At 36.9% G+C, this 24,972-nt stretch overlaps 2 protein-coding genes across 6 annotated transcripts; both read left to right on the forward strand.

The window, feature by feature from the left end:
- Nucleotides 1-22,182, forward strand: dnt (tyrosine-protein kinase Dnt). Of its 4 annotated transcripts, none has more exons than XM_089176440.1 (9): nucleotides 1-594; nucleotides 6,329-6,800; nucleotides 11,711-11,838; nucleotides 14,486-14,895; nucleotides 15,115-15,303; nucleotides 15,746-15,884; nucleotides 16,200-16,492; nucleotides 17,202-17,361; nucleotides 17,478-22,182. In XM_089176440.1, exons 2-9 carry the CDS (start codon nucleotides 6,722-6,724, stop codon nucleotides 17,724-17,726), a joined length of 1,647 nt encoding a protein of 548 aa, XP_089032566.1. In that variant the 5' UTR covers nucleotides 1-594; nucleotides 6,329-6,721; the 3' UTR covers nucleotides 17,727-22,182. The 4 variants fall into 4 exon arrangements, 3 of the variants coding, with proteins under 3 accessions (XP_089032566.1, XP_015188549.2, XP_089032567.1); XR_016177879.1 differs by lacking the exon at nucleotides 6,329-6,800 and having other exon boundaries at nucleotides 2-594; nucleotides 17,478-19,647; nucleotides 19,725-22,182; XM_015333063.2 differs by lacking the exon at nucleotides 6,329-6,800 and having other exon boundaries at nucleotides 2-594.
- On the forward strand, nucleotides 19,671-24,896 carry LOC149031167 (uncharacterized). 2 transcript variants are annotated; one of them, XM_089176444.1, is made up of 5 exons: nucleotides 19,671-19,811; nucleotides 19,965-20,076; nucleotides 23,077-23,285; nucleotides 23,929-24,306; nucleotides 24,457-24,896. In XM_089176444.1, the coding sequence occupies exons 1-5, from the start codon at nucleotides 19,773-19,775 to the stop codon at nucleotides 24,676-24,678; spliced, it is 960 nt and encodes a 319-aa protein (XP_089032570.1). In that variant the 5' UTR covers nucleotides 19,671-19,772; the 3' UTR covers nucleotides 24,679-24,896. The 2 variants fall into 2 exon arrangements, with proteins under 2 accessions (XP_089032570.1, XP_089032571.1); XM_089176445.1 differs by lacking the exons at nucleotides 19,671-19,811; nucleotides 19,965-20,076 and having other exon boundaries at nucleotides 22,683-23,285.
- Nucleotides 24,897-24,972: the final 76 nt, after the last annotated feature.

A 24,972-nucleotide genomic window follows, 5' to 3' on the forward strand; every position in this document is an offset into this window, starting at 1 on the left:
GGTAGTCGTGTCGCCCATAATCGCTCGTGGCTTTCACGAGGTAACCCACGTTCGCTCCGTACAACTTTGCTTTGCTCGCTCAAAATCTCGTGTCATTTATCTCGTATTTTATCTGCGAAAAGTACTCATTCTCTCTTCTCTCGAAGAAGAATTGAATGAAACTACTACTGTTAATTGAAAAAAAGTGTCGAGCTGTCAAAGCGCGCGCGCTCCTTTTGACGACAGTGACGCACGCCGCGGTAGGGAGGTAGGGATAAAGAAATAGACGTAAAGAAGGAGGATACTTTGTCGCGTCGTGTCAGGCGTCGCGCTGCCAAGTCGTGCATGCGCGACGCCTTAGCATTTACCAGAAGAGATGATGACCTCTTTGAAAACATTTATTTGAAGTGTTATTTTGTTAAAAATAAGAAATAAGAAGAAAAAAGATAAAAAGCTACACACGTGTCATCCGTCATTTGATTGTGGCTGACGCTGCTTGCGCAGACGCAATGTCGCTGCTCGAACTGACGTCGATTCTTTTCCTCGTGTTTGCTTCACCTGCCTCGGGATACTTCAATCTTTTTCTCAGTCAGACAGAAGTACGCAAACTCATGGGTAAGTTCATTCATCGCGCGCTTAACGATAATAAACGTTCGATAACTATGGATATATGGTTGCAATCAATCTATCATCGGTTGTTCTGTTGAGATTAAATACGCGCCCATACATTAACCGCGAATAATTTTTCAAATATCTTATCTATCTTGTGATTGGTTCGTTCGAACCTCCTCCTCCTATTGAAATTGTCACCATTGGTTCTCCATATTTTCCAACATCATTTACGAATCAATAATCGCGATCGATAGATATTGTATGTATTTGTAATTTAGCACGAGTATCGATTTGCCTGAAGTTATATGTCGATAAGAATTTTATCGGTCATAAAAAAAGTGATGCGTTTTTATTAGAGGTAGTCGTAAAACCGTTCGGCATACTGGATCTTTTCATTGAAAAATTAATTATTTAATGTAAATACTGGTTAACTTGTGTGTACCTGCTTATTTAGCATCGCAATTAAACTCCTATACGATCGATATTAGAGACGTTTTTCATTCACTCAAGTTCGTACGAACTAATGAATAATTATTATCGCGTTACGTCGCTTGTACTATAAGCCTTCATTATCCTTAGGGCATAATTTTAGGTTCAGGCACAACGTATGTATGTACAACATACATGAAATCCCTCGAATCCTAGGTAGGTAAGTGGTGATGCGTAAAACTGTTTTAAAATACGACTGCCATCCTTCTATCCTAGAAAATCTATGTACGAGAGATAATTGGTACTAATGAGACATTTACGAAGGAAATGAATACGTACGAGCTTCTCAATTGATACGTGAATTTCGTTGGAATTGATCAAGCTGATCGTTTTACTTGGTCATAAGAGCGAACTAGAATCGTTTGTCGGTCAAGCTGTGAAAACGTTTTCCTACGTGCAATATTTTACAAACGATTAAATCTACGCGGCGGAATCGCAGGGGATTCTCTTTGAAGTTTCCAACAACAAAGTTAATAGACGCTTTAAAAGTAAATTTATTTATTGATCGAAAATATTTGCTAGTAACAATTACTCCATATTTAAATACAAAACGGAAGAATACATAGTCGTAATTAATTTCAATATTAATGCAATTGTATTAAAATAATTGAAAGAGAAAAAAAGTAAAAGTAAAAAGCAAAAAGATATATAACTTCTAAAAGAACATAGAATATATAATAGGATAGAAGATAAAACTAGTCTTTTATCGTAATATTTGAGATCGAATAAAGATCGTTCCGCGTTCTGATCGTTCCTTAAAAATCATCGCTCGACCGGATTGCATGTGAATCGATGTACCGGAAGCGGGGAGTAATTCGTGCAGCCCACTCGACGGCGCGAACTTTCCAATATTTCCTCGATAATTTCCACGGCGGCGGATAATTTGTTTTCGGCTCGTTGAGCCACGAAAAGCATTCAGCTCGTTGCCCCGAGTTCGAAACGGCAACGGTTCGTTCGTTCATTCGTTCATTCGTTCATTCGTTCATTCGTTCGTTCGTTCATTCGTTCATTCGTTCGTGCATTCTGGCGACACCTGAACCCACGCCTCCGATCAACGATTCTCTTGCTCCTTAGAGAAAAAGAAAGGGAGACAAAAAAAGAAGAAGATAGAGAGAAAATCGTACGTTCCATACATACTGTTTTCGACTTTTTTCAATGACTTATATAGAAAAAAAGTCGATCGAAAGGTGTGTCGTTTGATCGGCTTTCCCTTTGTGCTGCAGGTAGGCTAGTATCTATACCGCTGTGCTTTTGGGAGATACGCATATATTGTAGTACCTTGGATCATCTACACAATAAAATATTTTAACGAGGTTCTTGTTGAAGGTAGACGTGTTTTAGGATCGAGAAGATGAAGGAATTCGTTTATAGTTATATTCTAATCTTTAAACGCCGAATAATCGACAGATAGTTATGCTTATTGTACTTCTTCGTCTTATATTTTTTTTTTAGGATCTTTATTTAAATTTCCTATTGATCTTTATGCTTTATGCTATTTTGGAATGTTGATTTACAAGTAAATGTATATGTTAGTAAACTTGAATAATGTTATTTTTTTCATATTTTTAATAGATGCATTTTTAAGTGCATGTTTCCAATTTCGAATCGTTTAGTACGGTTTCTCGTAATTGTAATAAAGTTAGGATATCGAGTCTCGATTTGCCACGTCGAGAAATCGATTTTGATCTCTGTCGTTCCACTTGGTTACACCCTACACGGTTGAATCCTAAACAAAAAGGTACTTTGGCACGATCAGCTCCAATATTGAAGGCCCTCTTCTTTTATTTTGCTCTTTGTAATCATATTTCGAAATTGTCCTGCTGTAAAATATACGTCGTTGTATATTTCTTTTTATTGACAAGCAAACGTATATCGGCCTATAGACATAAATATTAATATATACGTAGTTATATATATATATATATATTTTAAAACAAGGTTTGAAAATCTTTGGGTTATCTGAAGGAAGCACGATCGCGCGTACGTGCTTGCCAACACCTAAGACTCGTATTGCACCCGAGCGTGGATAAGATAAGCTTCCGAATTCACATTGGCGTCGAGGTTATATTTACTTTACCAGATTATTTTATCGATCTTTGGACGAATAATTCGAGAAAAAAGGTGTTTTATCCGCTCGCGACATCATCGTATTCTAAAAGTTATTTTTATTCTTCTTTTTATATACAATATTACATATATTCTCATCTTCCTAATGTGCGTAGCTTTGCATCAGTATAATACAATACATATAGTAGAAAGAAATATGCAGACCCGAATGATGTTTAAACTTTTGAAAATCTTTTATAATCAAGCAAGGATTTTTCAATCAATTCACCCTCAAAACAATTGAAAATATAAATTATTTGATGTGATTTGTAAATAAGAAATACTTTGAAATTATTTTTTATTTTCAATCATAAATTTATATTTTATGTACAAAATTTCGTTGGAATTAATAAATGGCAAGGAAATAAAATCAATAGAATGATAAAATATCTCCTAGAGGAAAATATTATAATAAATTAATTATCATTTACTTATTGTTAAAATTAAATCAATGAAAGATGTAAGATGGTAAGTTTGGAAGTATATACAAAGTTTGGGTAAATTAATAGCGCATATCCAATTTGAAATACTGCAAAGCAGAACGATTCGTAATCATTCGTCAGAACTCCATGTCAAAACAGGAAAACACGATGTTCGCGAAGAACCTTGTGCCCGAGGCCAGTTTTCGCTCGTGTGAGACGAGCTTGGGTTCGACCTTAGCTAGTTAGGGTCTGACAGGCCCATCTTGATGTTGTTCGAGGAGTGGGGTCTTTTCAAAGGTCCCGCCTGGGCCCCGTGAAACCGTTTATGTACGCACAATGGCGCAGAAATAGGTGGAACACAAACGAACATTAAGAAATTCGATCGGCTCGAGAAAATGTATTTCGACAACAACAGTCGGACACGGTTGTGTTTCTATCATCTACTTTTTCCGATTTTTTCTACTTTTCTTTGTTAATCGATTATTAACATATATATATTTTGTATAACAAACAAATTAAACAAGTTTCTCAATTATCTAAATTTAGTCTGTCCAGGAGGTATTTTCTTTTTTTTTCTTTTTAAGTAGATATAACATTTTCAATATTGATACGCGAATAAATATATAATAAAATAATTATGAAAAATGTGAAAAAAGAGTTGTTAACTACTTCGAGTTAACTATTAGAATTCTCCGAAGAGAATAAAAAGAAAAAAGAGGATATGTATTTTATTTCGAACAATATTTTAAGCAGGTTCGATCGGTGCGATATTTCAAAGTGGATGCTGCACGCCTCTGTCGCCATCAATCTTCGGCTCCTCGTTAAGATCCGTGCTTTAAGACTTCGTTGGTGTGTAGGAGAATTCGTTTCTTAGCGGACAGAGGAGGGCGTCAGAGACAGTACGGGTTGTGTCGGGACGTCATTTACATGAGGACTCGTCGAGAAGAAAAAGAGAGAAACGAGACACGGACCCCCGTGGATTCTCCTCCGAAAGCCAACTTCCTTTTTTTTTTATTTTCTTCTTCTTTCTGTTCGAAAAAAATATTAATCCTTTGAGTAACCATCAATGATATGCTTTATTTGCGAACGTAAGTTGGGAAAATAAATTCTTACAAATGTTCCTTTTATAACAATATTTACTTTTTGGAATTATCTCATACGAGTTTTATTATATTTTCTTGCGAGCTATTTTTTTACGTATCTCTGGAGAATTTGGAAGTATCGTTTTGCATATTTTTATTATCTTTATATACTTTAATCTTTCATATTTGTAGGAAAATGTAGCTATAGAGAAATAGAGTAGTATTGCGAATCGACTCATAATGGAATTGACTTTTTTTTAGAAATCGTCTCTCTTCTGGGAATAAAAACACGCTGCGAGTGTAATGGATACTCTCTCTCTCTCTCTCTCTTTTATTTTCTTTTTTCCTTCCATTATTTCCTACCACCATTTTTCCCTAGGGGTATATCTTCTTTCGGATAGACCTTTTCTCTTGCAGATTATCACGAAGAGAACAGAAAAGAGAAGTGTCTCAGCGAGTAGTTTCTTAATCAAGAATAGCGACACTTTTCTGTCGGAATTTCTCATTACACTTTTTTTTTCTTACTCTCTAGATGAAGTACATTCAACGAGGACGTGAATAAAATGTAATGCGATCAAGCATTTTGTAGAAAAATATAAAATAGTGCTTCAGCGAGAAAATGAATACTTTTGAAAAATAAAAATAATTCATTTTTAGTTTTTAGGGAAGGAAGTTGGTAATCCTCCCAGTTCTCCTTTCACACACTCCTGTCGCCATATGTCGAAATCCCAGATAGACCGAGAACACATCTCAATCTACATCAACACTGACAGATGCTGTATCTGATTGTGAGTTACGAGTTTCTCGTTTCCTTCCATCTCGCGATGATGGTGATTCCTCGTTGATGGCCGACATAACGTTGGAGCCATATTGAGCACCGAAGAATAATATTATTTTAGCTCTCGATCCAGGAATCATGTCGTATAGCGTTGCGACGTTTGCTTTGGTTTCATCAATCTTTGAGATTCTCTCTTTCTTTCTCCCTCGTTCGACAAATAAACTGTAGCTGCGTTACTTATGATGCACCGGCCATACGGTGATTTGATTCCCTTTCTTTTATTCTCTCTCTTTCTTTCTGTCTCTATCTATCTATCTATCTATCTATCTGTCCTTTCCTTTTCTTTAGTTCTTTGTTGCGGATACAGTACGACGGTAGATCCGACCGGTTTCAGCTAGGAACGAGCTTCTCGATTTTCACGAAGGGGAAGGGTGATTCTACGACACAATAGTTACAGTACGTGGTTGATAGGAAATGCACAAGTCTGATCTCGATGGTGATCCCGTATTGAATAGACTCAGATTGGGTGCCAATTGGATTACTTGATAAAGACTTAATCAACTTTAATGAATATGTTTCTTCGTTTCCTAGTACGTGATCAGAAGACAAAATATCGATGAATAGTTGTACATTACTCCCTCGATCTAATTATTGTATTTTATTTATTATTATATTATAATATGTAATATAATATTAATTAAGTAATATTAGGTAATAATTATCGTACAAAATATCGACAGTTTTATAATCGAAACTTTGTACAAAATTATTTACATCCTGTTAACATAGACAAAATGAAGAATTATTTATCGCTCGTTTAAGCGTCAATTCAGGTATATCCCAAATTCTTGATTATATAGGAAAGATCGCGAAGATCGTAAAGCAATGTTTCGAGTAGCTCAGTCACCCTTCCTTCCACCTCGTTATGGGGCCCAAAAAAGCAGAGCCATCACGTACACCAGTAGTGTCGAGAGTCTTTCTCTCTTCTTTACGTGCATGGTCGTTCGAAGTGAATTATAACCGGTGTCGCGCGAAGTTACGCCTTCCTGGATTTAACCTATGGCCTGTGAGAGGAGAAAGGTGGAGAAAAAGAGGCCTGAGGTCGATGGGGGAGAAGCAGCAGAAGTAGTGGAGGCCGTACAAACGACGTACGGGTTGTCCAGGACTTGTCCAGGACTTATGGGTTATTCAGGAGAGGCAACGTTGCTAGAGAACAGGAACAAGAGAGATAGCGAAACACGTTCGTTCGATATATGCTAAGCAGTCGGCCTCCTGTATCGTGTACATGTACCACCATACGACTCTGGTTTCGCACGTGGGTGAGAGACGCATGTGCGTACGCGTGAGTATGCGTGTATCTTTATATACGTACGTAGTATATATGCTATGCATCCATGGGTATATATACGGGGTGTCGGATAGGTTGCTTTTACTTTGCGACTTCGATCGATCTGAGAATGATAAAAAGTGGGGAGAAAAAGTTTGAGCAACTCTCGTTACATTGATTTATTAGTCTTCTTTTTTCTCTCCTATTGTTTTTATTTTTTTACTTAGAAGATAAATGTATTTATAAGTATTGGATGTGGAAGTGTATACAATAGTGATGGAAGATTGTTTGGCGAAGTAACAAATTTTCACGTCCGATTTGATATTTTAAGTGAATGATTACATATTGAAACTTTTTTTTACATATAACGTATTTATTATCTATCTATTTGACAGACATACTGTCAGGTATTTATTGGTAATATTTAGCTCGACGTTTAATGTTTACAGGTAATACACGAATTTGTGGATATTTTTTTTTTTTTACAAATTCTTTTGTTCTTAGAACAAAAACATTTATGTTTAGAAGATATGTGCTTAGAATATCCGCCACCCCATATACGCCCACATCGTTTAGCCGGATGATGGCGAAAGTGAAAAATATCTCGTGCAGCCGTTATAGCACTAGTAGTATGTTCGCGTGCATATGCAGAGGCTCATTCGCGTTATTAGATCTCTCTCTCTCTCTCTCTCTCTCTCTCTCTCCCTCTCTCTCTCTCTCCCTCTCCCCCTCTTTCTTTTTCTTTTTCTTACTGAAGTCGTTGCCTCGAGAGATATCGAAGCATAGTATATGCCAGCTGCCATTGATTCGGTCGTTTACCCCATCTCGAACCAATAATTCCTTCATTTTTGCAAAAATAATGATGCTGATATGATAGAAATTTAATCTTCTAACATTATTACTAATATTACTATTTATTACCAAGAGTTGTAACTTGTGATTAGAAGAAACAGTATAGACTTTTTCATAAATTATCAATAACGAAGTTTGTGTCCATATACTCATCGAAAAAATATACCTATCCGTTAAATTATAATTATAATCAATAAGGATCTGTTTACTTATTTTGTAAAAAAAAAAAAAAGTATCATGGCAATGGTAGAGTAAATAGCGAACAGCAAAACGAGCAAACACTTAAAAGTTTCACTATAATGGAGATGAAATTCATCAAAGGTACTAGTAAATTCAACATTAAAGTAAGTGGACTAGTAGTTCTGCATCTGCAATGAATTTCTACTTTGCACGATGTCAAGTGATACCTGACATGATTCTACAAGTGTTTCAACCTCGAAATATGAATTTGAAGTTATGAAATATTTTGTTCTAAAAAGTAAACATAAGAGATTGATCAAAATTAATAAGGAGAAAAAAAAAGTTACATATGTTCGTAGTAAAGTTAAAAGTAACTTCGTTAACTTATTATTTTATGTAGATAATCTATTGATATTATTTGAGGAAACATATTGTAGCTGGTAGGACGTCTGTATCCCGTGGAGGGATCGTCGGGAACTTTAAAATCCTATATTTCCTGTCTCTTGGACCTGTGGATCACCCTTTTTTCTTTTTCTTTTCTCCTTTTCTATCCTCGTTGCCGTGCCCTTTTGTAAGGCTCACCACGGGAGGATCTCGTTATAAGCACACACCATGCCTCTCGTATTCCGTAGGTGTTAGGTTTCTGACCCAAAGCTCACAGCAAGAGAATAAAAAAGTACGGAAATGGAAGAGAGAGGGAAAGAGAAAACTTTGTCTTCCCGCTGTGTAGTAGACGCTGATTCACGATGGCCTTCTTTTCGGAACCTGGTTCCCTCTTCTTCCTTTATTATTAAAGAACTCACCTTATAGAAAGACCATACTACTCCTCGTCAACTTAGCTAAATGTGTAGTATTTTGACAGCGGGGGACGCCGATATTTTTTTGCAAAATTTAGCCGGGTGTTTCATAAAAAGCGCTCACCTTCCTTTAGCGTTGTGGTTCATTCGCTAAGATAGATTTCTTTTCTGTTCTCATGATCCTCGATGCTCGATCGAGAACTTAGAAATGTAAGTAGTAATTCATCGTCATTGTAACAACCAAAATTTTCTAACTATTTTTTGTCTGTTTAATAGGAACATTAACAATAACAGAAGGATGAAATGTTTTCAAATTTTTTATTGACATGAAGATTTGAAGCGTTCTATTGGTTTTACTCTTAGTTTAAAGGAAGATAACAATACATATATGTATGTATATATGTATGCCTTGCTCTCTACTGGTTTCCATGTTTCTTTACCTTTGATTTGAGGAGTGAGATCATTGAAGTAAAGGGAGTTAGATAGAAGGCACACATACTGTCCTCTTGCAGCAGCTTCTTCTTTTCGTTATGGTCCTTCCAAGTGGTAGCGTTCGTCGTACGTGTTTTGCGAGAAAAGAACCGAAGTGGTGCAGAACCCCTCGTGACAATTGTGTCTGGCAGTGCTTGTCGAGGGTCGACGCCTTCCCTGAAAAGGCCTTTCTCTCTCTTTCTCTCTCTTTCTCTCTCTTTCTCTTTACTACTCCCATCTTGGAGGCTCACGCTTGCACTCTGGCCTGGCTGCGGGCGCAGCAGACATCAAAGGATGTTCGGTGGTTACCACCCTTCTACCTATCCACCCTCATGCAAACTTCTTGCATAATTGTTCGGAAAAAGAAGAAAAAGAAGAAGTGAAAGAAGAAAGAGAAGTAGTAGTAGTAGATGGAAAAGGAGAGAAGAAAGCAAAAGAGAGATCACACAGAGTAGAAACGTAACGAGGTCAGAATCGAGCTGTTCTCGGTAGCTAGTAATAACGAGAGGAATTTCTTTGCTAGATTAAAAGAAGATTACTTTTTTATCTCATCGCCTTTTTAGACCGACATAAGAATACGAAAGGAAAGGTAGTTCTTTGATTTTCCTATTTCTTTGATGACAGAAAGTAAGAGAGAGAGAGAGAGAGAGAGAGAGAGAGAGAGAGAGAGAGAGAGGATTGACTTTTTTTAGCTTTTATCTCAACAACAGTAATAAATAATGATGAATCTTAGAGGAAAGAAAAATAAACGAAAAGGAAAAGAATGATATTAATCTTATTGACCTCCAGTATTCACTGGAGGTGGGTGAAGGTGGGGGCCAAAATCGGAAAATCTCAAACTCCCACCGTTTTAATTGTTATCGGCAACTGTTTTTCATCTTAGCAATCGTCAACGGTTTTCCAATTGTTATAAGAAAGAGAATAACACAAAGGACAGAAAATCGCTTACAAAGAAAAGGACATTGTAACCTAATAGGACGACTTATCGTCTACAAACGTTGAGAGTTTCGATTTTTTAACGACGCTAGTTTCAACGCAGACTATTTCTCTCTTTCTCGAAGAATAATTATTTTCCAAGATCTACGGGGGTCTATCCTTCGTCTTTTTTACGACATACCCTACAGCGTTGGGTCTGTTGTGTTCTTTTCCTTCAGTTCGTGAAGGAGGCAAAGATCTAGAAAGTGCCTCTGGCGGAACTTGTCGGAGGGCAACGGTGTCGGGGTCGTGGGTATAGGATATCTGATGCAGAAAACCGGTAAACGTTTTTTTCTGGACGGTAGAGGCATTGGCGGTGGGACGTAGGAGGAAATGAAGGTAGATAGTTGAGAAGAACACCGAAAGCAAAGACACGACCAAGGGGCATGGCACATTGTCTTCGGGTGGCTTAAAAATCCAACTCGTGGCTCGTTAACCGTCCTCCTATCAGATACCACCGAGACCCTTCTCTAGAAAAAGAGAGAGAGAGAGAGAGAGAGAAAGAAAGAAAGAAAGAAAGAAAGAAAGAGAAAGAATACACTCCATGCACCCGTATTCTTCTTCTCCAGCTTCCTTATCCACTGTCTTCGTCGACTGGTCCACGTGACCTTGTGTCCTACCGGCACACGATCCCTTGTATTTTTAGTATGTCTAGGTAGCTCGATGTTCTTTTCAATATGAATTGAGCAATGCGGTCATAGGGCCATTTGACTGTCTCTCTTTCCAATATTTTTCAAGAAAATGACATTACTACTATCAATTAAATAGATATTAAATAAATATCTCGATTGTATTGGAGAAGTCGATTACATTCGAGCGGAACGACTGCGGATCGATACGCTTAACATTTCTAATCTGCTGATCCACTTATCTGACCTTTTCTTCCTTTTGCTTTTATTCTTTTTCTTTAATCTATTACATCCTATCGGTAGAGAAGCTCTTTAATCAGACATTCCTAAATTGTATTATATTTTTATCGCGATTCGTGATTTTGTTAATTATAAATTTCATTTGTTTATACTTTTATAACTGGACGCGTATAGGTGTAACGTGAAGAACTTTGTAGTTGAAGGAATGAAATAAATGATATCGAATGCACTTACAATTAAATGTTTATACGAATTTGTCCACGTGCATGTCGCTTATCAAAATTATCACCGTACAGTAGCCCACTTTCGTAGATTTGTTGGACAAGCTCACGCTAATATTTGCGGCAACCGCTGGACAAATACGAGGTGATGTGAATCATCTACGCGAAACATTCGTATCGTTTTCTTATCCACGAGTATTTTTCCCCCTCATGGTTTCAATCTCTGCTGTCCCTTTTTTGATAAATAAACTGCTTTCTTTTCTCTATAGTATGACGTATAGTACGGCACTATATCTCGTGGGTAGAAAATACCTATCATGCCACGACGGAGCGCACACACACCTACACACACCTACACACACCTACACATACGTACACGCATACAAGATTTTCCGATAAGTTTAGATTTGCCGTGTCCTCTATTGTTCAAAAGTCCTAATAAATTTTGATTTACGCTATCTTGATTGTTAATGAAAAAAATAAACAGATAATAAAACTTAAAGAAAAAACAAATATACATAATACAATAAATTTTCTCTTTCTTTTCTAGGTCTCCAAGCGGAATTGTTTTACGTGAGAGAAGGTGTGATCAACGATTATGCCATTAAATTCGTTGTACCGGTTCCAGCGCAAGTTCACAAATTGCATTTCACATGGCAAAATCTTGCTGGCAGGCCGGTAAGTGAGAATTTATTTATTTCAAGATTTATATGATAAGGAATAATGTTTTCCTTTGATAAAGAAAATAAGAAGTTAAAAGAAACGATAACTCATTCGTTATCTGAAAAACGTCGACGACTTAGCGATATACGATGCAACCAGCTGACCGTTCAAATCCTCCTTCGTCAAGGTTGAATGGTCACGTTGAAGCTACTATCATATTTTTTTGTTCTTTCTTGTTCTTTTTCTTCTTACTCTTTTCTTCTTACTTTTTCTTCTCCTCAATTTCTCTTTTTTACCTTCTTAGAACATACTTATCAGGATTATCGAAGCATATCCCATTCCTATCCCACACCTCATCGAATTCTCGAACCAATACAATGGCGTAAGACTTGTATATAAGACTCTTTTAGAACGGAGAACTCTTGTTAAAATATCGCGAATAAAGGACAAGGAACGTGAGTACGTGAGTAAATCTATCATAATCGTTTTATGAAGTAAAAAAGTGTCTTATTTGACTTAAAAAATGAATATCCAATGTGGATAAAGTTTTGTTGTTTTTTCAATGTGTGTGTGTGTGTTTTTTAAGTACTTAGATTTTCTTTCTTTCCTCTCGTGTTGGTTTTCTTCGCGGTGGTCGAAGGAATGGTAGGTAGGGTAGATACCTGGACAAAGTGCGGAACGTAGTGTCGGATTGACTCGTCGACGAGGTAGAAAAAAAAAAAAGAAAAGATCTCTCGGGGTAGGACAAAGTGGTTCAGCCACTTCTTCGAGCTCTTCTGTGCGAGCTTCAGAGAGAAAAAGGAAAAGAAGAGAGAGAGAGAGAGAGAGAGAGAGTTATCCGAGAGAGGAAGACTGACGAGCGGTTCCAAGACATCCGTCACCTCCGTGACAAAAGCGGGTGTCCTGAATGGTAGTTAAACTCGCAGGTGGCTGTCGATCAAACTCTCCTCTTTCCACTCTTCCTCCCTTCCCCCCTTCCTCCCTTCGTCCATTCGTTCCTTCGTCCCTTCTTCTGTTTCTACTCACATTGTTTGTAAATCAGTTTGTGGAGAAGATAGGAAGAAGGGGAATGACAAGCATTTAAGGAAATTCTTCGATATGAGAAAAAGTTTGTATACGGTGATTATTCATAAATTAATTCGCGATAGTAAAACAAAAAATAAAATATTGATATTATTTTTTTCATTTTCACTTTTCACCGACTAAAGCTAATTTTGAAAGAATTTCTTTTTTCAAGTTAGATTTCCGAGTTAGATATTATTGTAGTTCTTGAGAAAGAGAAGAAGTGACCCCGAATACCGGATCGTTTGTAAACACATATCATTTGAGTCTCTCTTCTTGCGGACAACTTATTTGAAAGAAAGCTACTGCTTACACAGCGTCAAGTATTCGCGTTAGCACATTTACGGTTTTTTAATTCTTTTTGCGTTATACGTCTTACAGTTCTGTATGCGGTCAAATTTTTAGCATCAAGTTGATAAATCAAAATAATTACAAATTTATGAAAGTAGAAACAATAATATCGTTGATAGGATCATTAATTATCGTTCAATAAAATATTGAAACTCGTTATTTCATTTCAAGATTAATAAGATCAAATTAAAATTATCAACTATGAACATTTTAACTTATTAGTTAAGAAGCTGATGTTAATAGTTAGCCCAGATGGAAGAAAATCTATGTAGCGAGCTATCGTCACAGTTTGGAAGGCGTTGAAATCGAACGCCATTAGAAGCTATTCGTAGGAACATTCGTAGCCATTTCACGAGGAAGTTATTCGTGGTCGTAAGAGACCGCAAAACGAACGGTGGTAGCGACAAGCAGCGTAGTTGACGAGCCTCTTTTATACTTTTCTCTTTTTCTCTCTCGTTTTCCTACATCTAACCAAGAACCGATCATCATCTCGAGCTGGTAATCAGCCGTTGAGGCTTTGCTTTCCTACGCTCTAGTCTCTTCTTCTGCATCTTACAATATTTTTTTCCCCTTTCTTTCCCTCTTTCTTATTCTATTTCTTTCCATTCGTTCTCTAAACTCACTTTGCCCCTCGCGGTGCACAAATTGTCTTCCGAGAATGGTACGCTCGAGATTACCAGAAGGTTCAACGTTCTCGCTCGTTTAGTCTCGCCGACATTGTTTCATTCGTTTTCCTCCACCCTTCCACGCGGAAATACCAACCATTACCCACCTCCTCCTATACACCTAGGTAGTATACAATATAGCTACCTATACCTACCTATATTTATCGAGGCCATCGATGTATTAACCAAAGCCACGACTTTGTTAATGGATTAGAAAATACTCGTCAAGAAGAAAAGTTCGATAGCACCATTCAACAATGTTTCATCTCATGTTTTCGTCAAATGTTTGTTGATATACATACATATATCCTTATCCTATATGGAAGTTATGTTATACGAAAGCTGCCGTTATATCAAAATCGTGTTTTCAAAGTATTCTACAACACTACCATGTTGTAAAAAGATTGAGGATACTCAATTCTCTCAGGTTAATCTCATTGATCCATTAACATTTGATATATCACCCATCTCCTATCTCCCATCGTTTCAATTTCATTATCTTTTTTCCAGTTATTCTTAGACGGTTGTAATTTATTTGATCATTCAAATTATCTCAACTAACCCCAAATGCAATTGACTTTCAGCTTCCTTACACGTTGGACGTAGATATCAGCAATCCATCCGCTCTAAGCAGCTCTCTAAACATCTCTCAAACAGGCGAGATGCCGGTCGGTATCTTACAAACTTGGGCCTTAGCTTTGCACTGTGGTCCATACGATGCCGAAGTGAACCTTACTTTACGGATCAATGTTTCCGTGTCGAAGAAAAATACAACGAGTTTAGAATTTAGGCGGAAAAAGATCTGCTTAAAAGAGAAAAGCAGCTACACCGGACCCGAGGAGGTTTTAGTCGCTGCTTCTGGTTCTACTTCCAGTGGGCAGGTGTTTTACGCAGCCATCGGATGTGCCTGTGCCTTTATCGCTGCCATATGCGTTCTCGTGGTGGCCTATTACGTTCGAGATAAGAAGGCCAGAAGACATAGGGATCCTTTACAGTAAGATCCATTACCTCTTCATGCATACGTACGTTCGTCGTAAAAAAAAAAAAAAAAAAGAAAAGAAAAATTCGTTTTTGTTTCCTTTCTCATGATAGTAGAAAACAAAGCATCGGTGATAACGTTAAATAATGATATATGTATATTGTTATATATTAACGATGAGAGATGAAAGATATGTAGATTTCTAGAGATAAAGAAATCTTATTATCCTTGTAGAGAGTCCAGAGGTCTCAGCTCTGCGTGTAGTGTCGAACGAGGTACAGGAGTTGGTCCAGCGCAAACCTTCCTATCTCCAGAAACTCCACCACCCTCGGCGTCTGGAGCATCAGCCTCCACTTATAGAAGATTAGACGACAGACCTAGTCGAGAGCTGCACGAGAGAATTCAAGAGATCACCGTACAAAGGTAAAGACAAGTAATTTGAATGAAAAATTCCAAACGAAACGAAAAAAAAAAAAAAAGAAGAAAAAGGACTGAAAGCACTCAGATAATTCTAAGAGGTTATCGACACTCCAATCGACTTTCGTGCCAGATCAGGGCTTAAAATACATTTACGTTAAGGCCTATTTTCAAATAATCTGTGTAGATTATAGATATATACTGTGAGTCACAAAGAGTTACGTTAAAATATATGTACGTTAAGACTTAGCAAATATTTATTATATATTAACTTCGACATTTTAACTAATTATCGAGTTAACTAACGAGTAATGAATCAAATGAGTCATTTAAAGACTCACAATCGGAATTGAAATGATGGTGTGTGTTGGTTTTCTATAAGTTAAGACGTACGGCAAGAGCCATTAATTTACATTTCGTATTAAGTCGTGTCCTTTGTACTTTGTAGATGCAGGGTGCGTCTTCTCAGCATAGAAATGGAGGGCACCTTTGGTCGCGTGTATAGGGGTAGTTATCACGAGGAGGGTGCTTCGTCTCCAAGGGACGTTCTAGTAAAAACAGCCGCCGAGCACGCTTCCCAGTCACAAGTGAGTCTTCTTCGATCTTAGTTTTTTCTCTCCCCCCCCCCCTTAAAGTATGATGGAACCAATGAAGTTACATAATTGCTATATTTCCATCGTCGAACTATGCGAATCTTTTGCTAATACAAAGATTTAAAAGGAAAATCGATACGCGTGTGTTAGTATATTTCTTTTAAATTGAAGTATTACTAAAAATGTAATATTAATTAAATCACTCTTATCGATTACATATTTAATGAAGTCCAGTAACAACGTCGTCAATAAATCGATGAATCGACGAGTTCTACTAAACTGAGACACTAAACACATTACCTTTTGTAGGTCGCCCTTCTTCTACGAGAAGGTTTAGCTCTTTACGGCTTGAGTCACCCAGCACTACTCCCTGTTCTGGGTGTCTCGATCGAGGACAGAAGCGCACCCTTCCTTCTATATCCGCATACCGGTTACAAAAACATGAAGAGGTTCTTATTAAGGTGCAAGCTGAGCAGCGAAGGACCACCGAGAGCCCTTACGACTCAGGAAGTCGTCGAAATGGCACTTCAAGCTGCCAAAGGGGTTCAGTATCTTCATAGGAAACGACTTGTCCATAAAGATCTCGCTGCGAGGAATTGTGTGTAAGTACAATAATCTATCTCTCATTACTATTAATATACTATTCTTATCAGTTTCCTACGTATAAACATAACAATTCGTCATATATAGTAATTACATTGGCAGATCTGTCGTAAAAAAAAATGAAGAAAAAAAAGTATTAAATTAATTTAAATACCACAGACAAAATATAAAACTATTGATTAGATACTTAAGATTAAGACTGCTTAAAATGTAGCACATGTAAGTCCCTTTATCGTGCACTTTCTCTTTCATGTTGAATATTTAAGAGAGATAACGGAAATCATCCTTTTTTACGAGCACACGCGTTGCTCGCATCGAGCACTTTAATAAAGCACTTCCCTCTAACGCAGCCTCTGCAAGCTCCGAGGCCGTTACGTCTCGTTACCGAATTAATTGAGTGCAACGAATTAATTAAGCACCGTACACGGTTACTTCGGTGGCTCTTTAATTAGCGATCACATTGTTTTCGTCTTTGAAAAGTGATCTCAAAGTTCTTCTTCCCAACTTTTCTCAATTAACTACACAAAGCTTTATTTTTAAAGTGAAAACTTCTTTAGAATATATAGGCATAACGTTATTTTTATTATTATTAATTATTAACGTTATTATTATTATTATTAACGCAAGAGTTAAATGCTTTTTATTTTTATTATTATATTGTTATAATTGCTGTATTATAACATTATCTATCTTTCGTATGTTTCGTAGGGTCGACGATGATCTACGAGTTCAAATAACGGACAACGCTCTTGCTAGAGATCTCTTCCCTCAAGATTACCATTGTTTGGGAGATAACGAGAATCGACCAATCAAATGGTTAGCTATAGAGAGTCTACTTGGTAAAACGTTTACCACTGCATCGGACGTTGTAAGTATATAATATTCAAATATGCTATTATATAGCCATTTGATATACTATATTTGTTATATGTTTATTGTAGCAAAATGTAAAAGCAGCTTAATTGTTCTTACCTTTTTTTCTAGTGGGCATTCGGTGTTCTCCTGTGGGAATTAACGACACTGGCGCAACAACCCTACGTCGAAGTAGATCCATTCGAGATGGCCAGTTATCTTCGAGACGGTTACAGATTAGCTCAACCGATCAATTGTCCTGACGAGTTATTCGCAGTGATGGCCTATTGTTGGGCCATGTCTCCCGACGAGAGACCTACTTTCGGACAATTAATAGTTTGCTTGCAGGATTTCCATACGCAATTGACTAGATACGTTTAATGCTCGTACGAGTAATAGTGAAGAAATAACAATAATAAACTCCTTTAAATGTCGAACGAATTCGACTTGGGTAGGGGAAGAGGAAGACGTGTGTGTTCATGTATACATTTGTAAGCAGGGTGATCAATTTTAATCTAATCGTAAGAGCATAAGTATTTCAGTGAATAAGTACATAAAATGAAATGAAATGAAATGAAATGAAATGAAATATGTGAAACGAAATTATGAACATTCACTAGCATCTATTTCATTTGATACAATTCTTATTTACTTAAATACTTTCTACATGAATTTGTTGAAATTTTTGGATCATCCTGTATATATATATATACGTTCAATAGCTATCTCTCGCGTTCAAAGTACTTACTATTGCAAATTCGCACGTCGTTCACGTGTCGCTTATTTTACTCGAAAATCGAATAACTCGAATAGTCCATGCGTTAAGTATCGATCCTATCCAATTGTCAGCAAGCATTTCGTCTTTCCTCCGCATACCAAGCCACGATATATAGCCTACATATTAGAGAGAGAGAGAGAGAGAGAGAATGGGCATGTATCGGATATCGGATAATACTTACATAAATGATGATCGAAACGTCGTGATTAGGAATATTGGAAAGCGATCAATCTTCTTCTATTAGCGAGAAATCAAGAGAGTATTTCATCAAAATAAATTCGATAGTCTGCTTATAGCAAGGTGATTTGTCCATGTATGTATATAGTAGTGCGCGCATTGTGCATTTACGATCGATCAGCTTTCTATCAGCTCGAATAAGAAGGACAGGGTTTCGAATGTCGTCATCAAAAGGGAGGGTTATGTAGGAAAGAGAAAATGAATGCTTCCCTTGCCACGCTAGTCTTTCGACAGTGCCAATTCTTTTTGTATTTTTGTACATACGTACTACTTATATTAATTCTTCGTACGCACCTATTTCTGTATATGTATATTTAATATTCGCGATAAGCGTACGCTTCGAAATTCAACCAGAGGAAAATAAAAAAAGAGAATATATTCTATGTAAATATACGTATAATATACGTTTGCGTTTATTGAGTCGAGAGAGTCGAAACGATCGAAAATATTCTATGCTTTTTAGTAATATCATAGCCAAATGGCGAACAAGGAGAATAATATTACATCTTTTACATCGTCTCTCTTACGACTCGACGAATTTATTACTATAAGTATCCTTAAGAATCGCTATGAATGTACAAACTCTCTAGAAATGTTACAAATCAAGAAAAAAAGGAATAAGTTTATAATGTAAAGAGGGGAAAAAAAAAACACAAAAAAGAAAAAGCGATACGATAAAAAATGAATTTTTTTCTTTCTACACATTACTCCAAAAGTAAAATGTCGTAAAGATCATTTCTTCCTCTGATCCTCTTCTTCCTATTCTTGTTTCTTTTTCTTATTCGAAAAGTCGAATACCGACACCGTCAACCAACCTTAGCTATTTTCGTCTTCTTTCTTTCGAACGACAAGGGAGGAAAGAAGGAAATAAGGAAAGGGGAGGAGAAGTTTGGCGACGTTAAAAGTACGACGTTAAGTAACAGAAAGAAAAAGACTAAAAAGGCAGGCGAAGAAGGGTGTGTTTGAAGGAGTTTCCCTTTTCTCGGAAATCGTTCGTCAAAGGCAATGCAACTGAGTCCTGTAATTCATGCTGAAGCTGAAACTGGGTACGTCGTCGTTCGTTCGTTCGGCTGGCGACGCGTCGGGTGACTAAATTAATGGCGCATCGTTGACGTCTTGTTTAAAATGACAAATGGTGGTAGCGTAGGTTGTTCTCTTTCTATCTCTCTCTCTCTCTCTCTGACTACTTGTAACAAGATACATCGAGCGTGATACGATGCGTATAGAACGAACGACCCGTACAACGCGACGAATTCGTTTTGTTGGCCGAAATTGAGAGAGACAAAAGTATAATTAGCACGTTTATATTTGTCACTGATCATCGAGGAAAGTAAAAGAGTAAAGAAAAAATATCATTTGTGCAGATCACACATGTTAGAAGTGAAACCTTGAAAAAACCAAGCTTCGAGAGAATGAGACAATTGTCGAGTTTTGTGACTTACTTCAAGGATGTAAGTATGCCATAAAAGAAATAACAAAAGGGTACAAAAGTAAATGTATAATCTTTCGTTGATTGTATATGAATATGCAGCATATTTACATCGTCAGTAAAGAGATTATCGTAGCTAGTGTGTAAGATTTCATAATAATGCATGTCCGATTAGGCACGGTACATTAGGCGCTTGCTTTTCTACGCTCCATCAAACGCACACCAATGGTTCTGGATGGGAGCGAGTTTAACAACCGAGCTAGGGGTTCTTGGGAAACCGGAAGCTGGTATGTACTCGTACGTGTGAAAAAGAATGTAACCCCTGACAGATAATGTTGGAACGTACGCATAAATGAGTGTAATCGCTCATCTCACCGAGTAGTCAGTTAAACGGCGTACTTTCTCATCGATCCTTGTTTACAACGTTAACGGTGTTAGATGTTTCTCGTCATTTTTGCTGCAGTCGTATCTTTTAATTTTCGATTAATGCAAAATTGTAAACAAAAAACGAGTACAATTTATTACAAATTATATTTTTAAATTGATTTTTATTAATTTTGCGTATCTTACAAAAATATCTGAAAATGAAACATTTATTATATAAATGTAGATAAGGAAAAAAAATAGACAAAGCAGAGAGAGAAATAAAGCTATTTTCATTGAAGCACACTATCTCGTAACGTCAAAGGATCTCAGAGGATTTACGTAACACAAGACGAGAGAATAGTAACGATTCATTGTTGAGCACGTCACGAGCGTAATCACACGTATGCGCAAGCAAGTACGTGAATCCATGCTTTCCAAGTTTAAACGCATCCGTGATATAACCGGAAGGAAAGGGTTTCAAGTCTTTATTTCAACTCAAGTCAATTGTAATAATAGGATTTAAAATGAATTCTCGACATAATTGAATTTATTTAAAAAAGAAAATGTATAAAAATAAAAGTCTAAAGAGGAAAGATCGCTAGTCGGTTGACATTGAGGCAAAAGAAAGAATAAGAGAATGCGTTTATTTAGGAAGTCGCAAAAGGTTGCCTATTCTCGTAGGGCAACGAGGAACGGATTTAATGAATTTCAATGAGCTCGACGACCCTTCGTTGACGACAAACTTTGGGCAAACATCGAGGCCGCTTTGCAGGTCGACTAGAATTACTATCGGCCGAGTATGTGTAGTCACTGCAATCATGGGATTCTAGGGTGCATTCTGGAGTAGCTATTTCTCCTATGTATGTATGTATGTATGTATGGATGGATGGATGGATGGATGGATGGATGGATGGATGTGTGTATGTATGTATGCTCTTAGGAAACGACGAGCTACGAGTGCGTTTTCGCGAGCACGCCTTTTGCCGTTCATTCACAACGATTCCTGGTGGTCTAACAAGGGCTCTCCGTCCTTACCCTTTGTTTTTCTACCGACGTGCATACTCCGCCGTAATTAACCGGTCGTAATTACGCGCGATAAAGTGCATCTTTCTTTCGCACGCCACTTTCTTCTTAGGAGCTTTTCGACGATCCTGTTCACGCCTATATAACTAACTAACTAACTTATATATTTAGATATTTTTCCGATTTTCTAAGATTATCATTTAAAAAGGCACATCCGTTACATATAGGTATGAACAAAATTCGGATTCTTTTTTATCTTGCATTAGATGTGTGGTGGGTGTTTGCGTGAAAGAAAGAGAGAAAGAATGATTGCTTTATTAAAATGCGTGCGTAGCGTGAGGACTGTTATGTGTGCGTGTGTATGTGTGGGAAAGAAAGAAAGAGATAAGGAATGGTTGCTTTGTCAGGATGCGTGCGTCTAGCGTGAGGATGACGGAACGAGAGGCGACCGTTCCTTGTTTCTCGTCGAGCTACTGTTGTGTGTGTGTGCTATGTGTAGCGTGTGTGGCGAAGAACAAGCGCAAGCTTGTGTATGACGCATGATGGCCGAGGGTGGGAGTAGAAGCATCCGGTGTGTGTCATGTGTGTGCGTGTGGAGCGAAAAACAAGCGCAAGCTTGTTGTATGACGCATGATGGGCCGAGGGTGGGAGTAGAAGCATCCGGTGTGTGTTGTGTGTGTGCGTGTGTAGCGAAGAACAAGCGCAAGCTTGTTGTATGACGTCATGATGGCCGAGGGTAAGAGTAGAAGGTGAATTTTTGTGAGAACAGTGAGTTTTGCGAGTTAGTGAGTTAGCGAGTTTGTGAGTTTTGATTAGTGAGAGCAAGAGTAGAAAGTAATAGTGAGGAGAGCGAGTATAGAAGGAGATAGTAAGAATAAAGGGTGATAGTGTGAGCGATTTTTAAGTTAGCGAATCTTTGTGAAAGCATTGTGAGAAAGTGCGTAAGAGAGCTCTGTTGAGTGTTACATTAGTGTAATAAGTTAAAAATATATTGATTAACTCTAGCAGCGGCGGCAACACGTGGGATTTACTATTCTTAATAGAATAAAAAATAACCCAAGTCTCACAGATGTTAGTAGCAAATATGTTTTGAAAGGTTTTCATTATTTAAGAAAAGATGAACAACGACCATCGTTATGGTATAAATTAATTTTAAATGAGTTTCTTTATACATTACTTATTCTTTCACAAAACAGTCATTTTGACTGCTTTTGTGCAATATAGGTATATACAAAGTCTCGGGCAATCTAGTGTTAATAATAATTTATATTCTAGAAATGTGATTATAATCGATGATCATTATCTTTCACGTTAAAACTGTCAAAGTCTAATTATTGATTTTTCTACGCTAATTAAACCATCTCAATTAGCAGGATTAATAATCTTGGATCTTATAGTAAATAAATTCAGGAAGTAATTAAGATTGGCAATCCAAGACATCAAATTAATCCGGTATAAAAAAATTCTTCTTACCGATTTCTCCTTCGTATGTCTTGATTTTTTTTTTTTATTTTATTCTTAGGATTCACGAAGGTCATCGTAATTTTCTCAAGCAGCGATCGTTATTATCCTGCACGCATCTCGTACATTTCATCTCCCTACCCTTTTTTTTTCTTTTTTTCTCTGTTTTTCTCTTTTTTTCTCTTTTTTTCTCTTTTTTTCTGTTTTTTTTTAATGACCAAGATAACCACGACTTTGACGTTAGTAAAGACAACGGATTTGATATTTGTCTTTCGTTCAGTGACGACGAAAAAATCAGTCAACTTGTCACGTCCTTTTTTCTTTTTTTTTGTCCTTTTTAAGCGAGATGAAAAAACTTGCAAGATGGTTGATCGTTTATCTAACTATTATCTTTGTGAAGGAAACAGTTTCTGATTTAAACATCTCTTCGAAGATAGATCTCGACTCGAACGAAATCCATGGAATATCTTCCGATAGTCCTGTCGCTGTCTCAGACCAAAAGGAAAGAACCATAAATGTCCCAAAAGATTCATCGATACGCATCAAGGAACAATTCAACAACCCATGGTTACATCGGTCGAGTCAATCTTTCGTAAGATCAAGTTTCCCAGAAGATTTGAGAAAACGAAGAACGCATCAATCATCCGTGAGCATTTTTTAGAATTTAATTAATCATTTTATTTTTATAAATAATGATATTAAAAAGTGTCGTCATATTTATCGTCATATTTATCGTCTAATTGAAAGAAATAGAAAAAGGTTATGGTTTGAATTTGATGAATGGGCTGTGCAAAGCGATGACTTATGCATTTCTATAGAGGGAAGGATATTATAAATTCCAGACTGTAACTCGCGAATCCATTTTGCAGGAAAAGGGAATAAAGAAAAGGAAAGAGAGGGTTATACAGGGAATCTTAACGTTTCATTTATTTTCTTTTGAAACAAGAAATACTCGAGACGCGTATAGCGTAAAATCGTTTTACGAGTATTCTCAACGACATAAACTGTAAAAAGTATGACTTTTATGGCAAGTGGGCCGCATTTCAGCCCTATTCCTTTATTTCTTATTTATCTTTTACCGAAAGAGCCAAAGACCTAGTTTCTTTTTAGAAGAAACACTTCCTGGTTAACATATTTTTTCTTAGGATAATTATTCAATGCGACAAGATGATAGTTTATTATTGATAACATTTATTTCCAGTTTTATGTTCAAAGTGCACACAAGTTTATATTTCAAAGAATAATTATTCATTAAACAATAAATGTTACATTTGTTAATTTTGTTTTAGGTATCACCGGGAAAAACGGCAAACGCTGTAATAAACAATGTAAGAATTTTTGTAAACGGAAACGAGACAGGAAAGAAATCGAATGTAGGTTCTTGCGAAAATGGTGTTTGCGACGTATCAGTTTCATCAAGAACCAACGAAGAAGGCAACATTGTCACGGACGTACATATCACCGTAATCACCGTGAGCACGAAGCCGAACATCGAAGTCGACGAAATCCCTGTCATCGATGGATTTCGAGGCATCGAAGAAAAACCATCTCCCATGTCACCTCCCGTGTCACCTCCCGTGTCACCTCCCGTGTCACCTCCCGTGTTTCATTCTCATGATCATGCGATACCAACTTTCACTCATCTTCTACGTAACGATATACCGCAAGTAATTTTTGTCTTTATTCTTATCGAAAATTTATTAATTTTTATTCAATATTTATGCTATAATCAATTTCATTTATTTCAAGTCTCCTCCCATGCATAAAATATTATATCCATATCATTTGTTTGTTTTTTTTTTTATCAATTACGTCAGGTTCAAGTCCGTGGATTTCTAGAACCAAATAATGGGGAAGTTAATTTCCAAGATCGAAGGAACTACGGAAGAATATATCCGACTTGGTATAACATGCGTAATCACGAACAGCACTTATTCAACAAGGGTTTTCAAAATTCAAGGCCATGGTTTCCGCGAAGAGTTAAAGTCGATGATAAGATCGAACCTCCGCTGAGTAAAACGAAGCAATCCGAGGAGTAAGAGATTTCTAGAACTTAAGAACAATGCGACGACTATCATCGTATGAGGATTCTCCCGTTGTAAATGTAAACGCGAATGAAAGCAAGGAAAGAGAACGAATACTATGAAAATGTCGTAAAATCACTTGTCTTTATTTTTTTATCATGAAAGTAACAATGACATTTGATTAATAATAAATATGAAAAATCTTCTAAAACGATACGTTTAGCAAATGCAAACGAGTATTTTTATTATTTTATCTTATTGTTTGTCTTTGTTAATCCTTTTATTTCTTACGCATACAAGGTAATATTT

The sequence above is a fragment of the Polistes dominula genome, unplaced genomic scaffold, assembly GCF_049000335.1.
Source record: "Polistes dominula isolate Pdom_NZ unplaced genomic scaffold, Pdom_raw_medaka contig_25, whole genome shotgun sequence".
Taxonomy (NCBI): Eukaryota; Metazoa; Arthropoda; class Insecta; order Hymenoptera; family Vespidae; genus Polistes; species Polistes dominula.